We start from the raw sequence: 8,024 nt of genomic DNA, 5'->3' as shown, positions 1-8,024 counted from the left end.
AGGAAATGTTAGCCAAGAGCCACGACAGAGATTGGAGGTTGAAGAGCAATTGTGTTTGATCTGCAGTCACCAGACATCTAGTCTAAAGCTGCTCCTTTTATTATTAGAACAAGAAATACCCAGAGATCAAGGCAGGTGGATCTGAGATGATCTGCATGTCATCAGAGAATAGTGACCCCTTGGTCATGTGCCTTTGGGGCCTTCTGTTTGTAACTTTTATAGCCAGGATGACTTTTAAAAAATGGAATGACAAAAGTACGTTCTAGCATTATTGTTAAGTTTTAGTTTTGTATTTATGGACCAGTGCAAATCATAAGGGGCACATAATCCAATGAATTGAACTAAGTAAGTAAGGAGAGAGGTTGAAAAGAAAAATGCAATGAAATTTGTAACTTTGGCACATCTAATACAGTCCCAGATGTAGTGCTGTGTATTTAAAAAGAGAGAGGGAAAAAGAAAGTTTTTAATACAGGTAGAACAGAAGTTAGCTAGGGTATAAAAGGGGACCTTGTACTACTACCTCCTGTCTTTTCCTTCCATCTGAGATTCTCTAGATTCTTACTCCTAACTCAAAGCAGCCTGAGGTTCGTAAAAGTATTTGCTAGACACAGTCTCAGTAGTTGTGTGCAGAAAGCCGTGAGGTACGAATGAGGATACCTGGGCATGCAGACAGGAAGAATTCGTATATAAGGATGAACTGCTACCCCTAGGAGCTCTAGGTTTCTGACTGTACTGATCATTCCATTTTAATTACAGTCTTCCCAAATATCCCTTCGTACTCTAAACATACTTCAGAAAATCATCATCATCGTTGTCATCGTCGTCACCATCATCATCTGTAGCACCTACCATGTGTTGGGCAATGTTCTGAAAACATTCTGGACATTTACTCATTAATTTTCATAGCATCCATATGAGCAGATGTAGTAAGATTATCCTCTCTACACAGATGAAGATACTGATATACAGAGGTTATCCAACATGCCCAAGGCTACATAGTTAACGACGGCTGTGTGCGTACACGTGTGACACATATACACTCACACACGTTCATGCTATGCATCTAAGGAAATATGAATTTTAAAATTTAAAAGCTTTGAAAAGTCTTTATTAAATTTTCCATGATGTCATTTCTGAAGAGGCCTTCTTTCTGCAATTCATGACCCTCATGTCATTGAGGATACGGTGAGAAGGACGTACCGTGCACCTTGAGGATCAGGAATTCTTTTTTCCCCAACTCATGATGTGTTTCTTTCTTTATAGTTCTTTTTTTCTTGTTTTAATTTTAAACAAAAAGCTTGACTACTTTATGCCTGGAAAAACTATAGTACTTTACATAAATATGTAAAATCGACAGAATGTAAACTTTTGTTTTATTTATTTGTGCAAAATCAGCATTTAATAAATATATGTCAGATATATAATACCACAAAATTTTTGCATCCAGTACCATTCCACTTCTTTAATTCGTTAATTTTGGAGAATCACATTAATAGTTTTTCTTATGTTGAACTATTTTTTTCATTACTAGGTTTCACCTTATTTGGTGCTGATGTATTAGTCTTTTAATATACAGATTATTGAATTCTAGTACCTGCTAGTATTAGAATTTAAACATCTATGATCATAAAGAGGTTGATTTAGTTTTCTCCACCTTGCCCTTGATTTTGCCTGCTTTGACATTATAACCTTAAAAAAGCAGTGGGAAACATTTTATCTTTTTCTTTGTTCTAGAATAGTTTATATCTGTTACTTGAAGCTTTGGAAGGATTTTCATGAAAACCCTTTAAACCTCTTTTTTGGATTGAAGATGTAACTCTTCAATTCCTATCTCTTGTAGAATCAAGTTTAATCATTTATGTTTTTTAAAAAGAATGTTTTCTCTAGTATCTAATTTATTGGTTTAAAGATGTTTATAATTCTGTTTAATTTATAATACTATATATGTTTATAGCACATTTTTAAATTTCCACATATTAACTTGTGCCATTTTTCTCATTCTTAACATCGATTACATCTTGGCAAACCCCTTACTTAAAAAAAAAATCAGACTTGCCAAATGTTGATCTGTTTTATTGGGCTTTTCATAGAAGTGGATTTTTGTTTTATCAGTCTGTTTTCTGTTTTTTCTATTTAATTAATTTCTGCTATTAAATAAATTAATCCATAATATTTTCTGTGGTTCTCTTTGTTATTTGGTATTCTCTAGGTTGAACTTATTGGTTGTTTTATTTATTTTCAGTCATTTGTATGTTAAAATTAATGTATTTAGGATGTAAAATTTCCATGAAAATAAATTTTCTTCACATCTCCTTTTCTCATTCCTTCCCTTCGACTGTTTTTCTTGCTTTCTTATTTTATTCCTACTACTGTTGAACTTAAAACCCCATTGACTGGAAGAAACGTTACTCTATGTATAACGAAGACAGAATAAAGAATATGATATTCAAACTATGATTGAATGCTTTCTTATCATTTGGAATTTTTGCAGGTTTTAATTCTGGCAGTTATAATAATATCTTAACCTGGAATTTTCAATAAATGGTTTCTAGATAACAATTACATCTCATCTTTCCATCTTTCTTTCTCAAGTGGTCCTTAAGTTCTTTGTTGATGACTCATGTCATCAGAGTAATAACTCTACAATTAGAGAAAAATAACAAGTTTGCTCAAACATAGACAATGACTTCTATATTCCAACTACTGCCTGGTTAACAGCAAATAAATGCTCTTATTCCAATTTTAGAGATAAAAAAATTGTGTCTTAGAGATGATGAAATATAGTATCCCTTGATGTTAATTTTATTTCATGATGGAGAGAGAACGTATATGACTTCTACTTTCTTTTTTTATTAAATTTATTGAGGTGACATTGGTTAATAAAATTATATATTTCACGTGTACAATTCAATAATATGTCATATGTATATTGCATTGTGTGTTCACTACCCAAAGTTAAATTTCCTTTCGTCACCATATATTTGACCCCCTTTACCCTTATCTACCTCCCCTAAGTCCTCTTTTCTTTTTTGTAATCACTAAACTTGTTCATGTCCATGAATCTCTGTTTGTTCATTTGTCACTTTCAGTTTTATATCCCACATATAAGTGAAATCATATAGTTCTCAGCTTTTTTCATCTGACTTATTTTGCTTAGCATGATACTCTCGTGATCCATCCATGTTGTCGCAAATGGCAGTATTTCAACTTTTCTTAATGGCTGACTAGTATTCCATTGTGTATATGTACCACATCTTCTTTATCCAATCATCTATCAAAGAGTACTTTGGTCGTTTACATGTCCTGGGCACTGTGAATCATGCTGCTATGAATATAGGGGTACATATATTTTTCTGGATAAATGTTTTCAAATTTTTGAGTAGATACCCAGAAGAGAGATTGCTAATATGGTAATTCTATTCTTAGTTTTTTGAGGAACCTCCATACTGTTTTCCATAGTAACTGTGCCAATTTACATTCTCACCAACAATGTATGAGGATTTCTTTTTCCCCACAACCTCTCCAACACTTGTTATTACTTGTCCTGATGACAGTCATTCTGTCAGGTGTGAGGTGGTATCTCATTGTGGTTTTCATTTGCATTTCCCTAGTAGCCATTGAACAGAGCATCTTTTCATATATCTGTTGGCCATCTGTATGTTTTCTTGGGAGAAGTGTCTGTTCAGATCCTCTGCCCAATTTTTATTAGATAGTTTTTATTGTCGTCGTTGAGTTGTATGATTTCTTTATGTATTTTGGATGTTAGCCCCTTATTGGAAGTGTTTGCAAACATCTTCTCCAAATGAGTTGGTTGCCTCTTTGTTTCTTTGATGATTTCTTTTGCTGTGCAGAAGCTTTTTAGTTTGATATAATCTGATTTATTTTTATTTTTACTTCCCTTGCCTTTGAGGTCAGATTCATAAAATTCTCTAAATCCAGGGTCCATGACTTTAGTACCTATGTTTTCTTCTATGCAGTTTATTGTTTCAGGTCTTATATTCAGGTCTTCATTCCATTTTGAGTTAATTTTGGTGTGTGGTGACAGATAGCAGTCTAGTTTCATTCTTTTGCATGTGGCTTTCTAATTTTCCTAGCACCATTAATTGAAAAGGCTCTCTTTTCTCCCTTATATGTTTTTGACTCCTTTGTCGAAATTATTTGCCCATATATATGGAGGTTTATTTCTGGGCTTTCAATTCTGTTCCATTGGTCTGCGTATCTGTTTTTCTGCCAATATCATGCTGTTTTGATTATTGTTTCTTTGTAGTATAATTTGAAGTCAGGCATTGTGATACCTGCAGCCCTGTTCTTTTTGTCTCAGTATTGCTTTGGCAATTCAGGGTCTTTTGTGATTCTATAGAAATCTGATGATTTTCTGTTCCATGTTGTTAAAAAATGCCGTTGAGATTTCTGTGGGGATTGTATTAAATCTATATATTGCTTTGGGCAATATGGCCATTTTAACTATGTTGATTCTTTCAATTCATGTTCATGGAATATCTTTTTGAAAACTTTTGAAACTTTCTCTGTGTCTAATACACTCTCAATTTTGTGAGTATGCCATTGTGTTTAAAAAAGCATGTGTACCACAAGTTTATTGGGCACAAAAAGTAAACATGCTATTTAATTGTGGCATTCATATCCTTTATAACCTTCCTTTTTCTTATTTTTTTGTGGGGAAGGCAATTCCATTTGTTGATTTTTGAAATAAGTAAGTTAAATCCTTTAAGATTTTGTGAAGTTTTTAGTTTCTTATATTTTTGTCAATTTTTGCCATGCTGTTAAGTGCACTAATTTTTAATACATTTTCCTTGAATTCTATTATTTCTGATATTTATGTTGATATTCTGATTTTTTATTGATATTTACTAGTATCACTAACATAAAATATAAATAATATAGGTATATAATAGAAAATATATTTATTTTTTTATGTTTTCTGTTATTTTTGGTTGTTTATTATTCCTAGTTGGTACCTTGGAAACAGTATGCATTTGATTTTCTTTGTTTTGTAAACTGAGTTTTTATATTTTTAATACAAATTTTAGCATGTCATGGATATATAATAATTGATACAATTGTATGTACTTTCTATTTACTGTATTTATTGTGGGTGAAGCAATGAACAAATTAGATACAATTCTTTCTCTTGTGGATTTTATTGTGTAATGGGCAGTAGCTTAAATAATACTTTATTTTTGTATATCATGTTATAAATAAAAGTAATTTCTCATGTACTATTCTTCAAAAATTTTCTAAGAGGGAAGTGTTAGCCCTATTTAAAAGGACAAAACAATTAATAATATAGAGTTACAGAGTGGCAGTGTGAAGTACAGAATCCATTCCTCAGTTTGTTAAAAGCATGAGATAAAACTTTTATATAGTCATTCAGGAGGATCTCCATGAAGCCCATTATAATTATATTTTAGGATCATTTTCAATGAGCTATACCTATTAAAAACTATTTTCACCTGTATTAACTCATTTATTCTCTGTGTCTGACATTTTCCCTTGACCAGAGAGACAGGAACTTCCAAATCAAACATATAGTTTCTGTTTTCATGGAGTTTCACTTTAATTTGAAAGTGAAATACCTTGCATATGGTCCAAAATAAAGGCAGTATTGTCTCGAAATATATCTAAGAGCATTTACTCTGTCCCCTTTTCTTTCCCTTTGGCTTTCAATTGACCAGCTCCTTTCATTCTCTACTCATGGCTTTCTTAAAAGTAACTTCTTCCAGAGGCCTTTCTGAAATTTTCAAACCACAATATGTTTTTCCTGCTATGCCTTCAAACATTATCCAGTACCGTTCTAATATAATATACTAAATACTGTGCTGTAATTGCTGGTATGTCTATTTTTTCCCATGTGTAACTGTTTCATTGAAGTCTGTGTCTTTAGGGACCAGTGTAGTGACTGGGACATAATATAAAGGCTCAAGAAATGCATGCTGATTAATAAAGAATGCTAAATTCTGCTCTGTATCCTCATCAATTACCATCTGACATGAAATAAAAACTCAGTAAAGGAATCTCAACTGTTGTCAGCGTGGCTACAGTGAGGTTCTTGAATGTGTTGTAAAACTCATAATTCCTCAATAATTGATTCCTGATAATGAGACATAAATACTCATGTTCAGTGGCTTTTACAGAATGATTGTATGTTTCAATGTTACGGGTCTTATATTATCTTCCAATAAGACAAGAAAAATTAGAGTAACAACTTTATATGTTTTTTCAAAATTCTATGTAGTTTATAATATAAACAGAAAAAACATTAAGAAGAAAATATGCAATATACATTATACAATCATGGGATTTTGTTTTTATTATATCTGGACATATTTTTGTCTTATAATTTTGAAAGCATTTCTATTAATTTATAAAGTGTATTTTGTCAAATATATTCAGGAGTTCTGGAAACCTGAAGATTGTTTTTTAATGAATACACCTAAGAGAAATTTAAATAAGTTCAATGATTAATTTTACTATAATGATCTATTTGTAGTATTTTCATCTCATACAAAATAATCATAACCTGAATTTGTACTTGAAAAATACAAGATAACTGAAATTGAAATTGTAATTGGATTGGTTAATTGTGTCTGTTAGTTTAGTTTTTTTAAGTTAAGGTATCTATTTTTAGGGTTTGTTTTTTTTTTTTAATTAAAAGATATATATGTTCAATGAGGAGGAAATTAAGCACTTAACAAATAATAGACATCGATTCCTTCTAATACACAGGTATATTTAACATAAAACACATCCAAGTGGTAAAGATAATGATTCAATTGTGGTTAAAAATGGGGGCTGGAGGAGCATGCAACTGCATTAACTAAAAAATTCGCCCACTTGTCTTATATTTGCTTTGTTCAGAAGGTAATAGTGATTTTGAAGTAGAAAAATGTTGATTCATCATGTGATAGCCAGAGGGATTTAATACATTTTCTCTTTTTTCTTCTAGCACACTGATTTATGTCAGTACATGGACAAGCACCCTGGGGGGCTACATCCTGACAATGTGAAGGTAGGAAAAGATCTTTTTAAGCCAACAGCATCCTTCATGTGCATTTTTTGAGGCAAAGTCTAATGTCTCTACTATAACTTTTTCTTTTTTAAAATTTTTCTGTTAAGAGAAATAATATTGAAATAAACTATATATATTGTTTTTTTAGTGGTTGGAAACCATGTTTTAACATTAAATATTTACACCAAAGTATTATTGTTTAGATCTTATTTATTTATTTACTTTTCCATGAAGAAACACTGCCAGTTTTGCATGAGATCTGGAATGCTATTATAGCTCTATTTTCAGTAGAATCTCAGGTAGCTCTGTCTTGGAACTCCATCCTGAAGTATCAGTTGGTTTCAATATAAAATATTATAATCCCAAATAGTGTTATGGTGAGTTTACAGTGAATACTTTTCATTTGTATGTACAAACAGATAAAAAATAGTTCTATTTCCTACTGTTTTCTTACAGTTCATTTACTACAAATTGGATTACTATATGTCAAAAGAAGTTTTTATAAGATTTGACCTAACAGCTATCTTGGGAAATTGTCCCAAAATTTCAGGCTTAAAACAGGAGTCTCTTTTTTGGCATTTGTTAGGGAGTCAGAAGATATCAAAGTTATATCTGTGTGTTTAATGATGTGCTTTCATATTTTGTGATTCACATGACTACATTTCACGATCCTGAGAATCGATTGAGTACTATGGATGTATGAGAAGTAAAATTATTTGTCTCAGTTTCTTCCCATTCATTATCAACACTACTCCTTGCAACATGACATGTTTTTTCTTTTGAATTTATCCTTTGCCTGTGTAGGTCTATATGCTGATATGGAATTTTGTGGGTTTATTTTTTGCTTTATAAAAATAATGCATATTATTGTATGTCATTTTTAACTTAAAATATACCATGCATATTCTTTAAAACAATACATGACTGTATAGTCCTGTCTTTCTAATAACTGCATGTTAGTCCATAGTATGAAAAATATTCAGCTGTTTTTTAATCA

General features: G+C 31.4%; 1 protein-coding gene across 2 annotated transcripts in view; it reads left to right on the top strand.

Annotated features, from left to right (window-relative positions):
* Nucleotides 1-8,024, top strand: part of CDK14 (cyclin dependent kinase 14) — a 508,542-nt gene that overhangs the window by 243,758 nt on the left and 256,760 nt on the right. For both annotated transcript variants that reach the window (XM_006925698.3, XM_006925699.3), the window contains one exon: nucleotides 6,965-7,027. In XM_006925698.3, coding sequence (XP_006925760.2) covers nucleotides 6,965-7,027 — 63 coding nt within the window. The remainder of the gene's footprint in view (nucleotides 1-6,964; nucleotides 7,028-8,024) is intronic.

The sequence above is a fragment of the Pteropus alecto genome, unplaced genomic scaffold (genome assembly GCF_000325575.1).
Source record: "Pteropus alecto unplaced genomic scaffold, ASM32557v1 scaffold69, whole genome shotgun sequence".
Taxonomy (NCBI): domain Eukaryota; kingdom Metazoa; phylum Chordata; class Mammalia; order Chiroptera; family Pteropodidae; genus Pteropus; species Pteropus alecto.
This window is presented reverse-complemented; position numbering and strand designations above follow the sequence as displayed.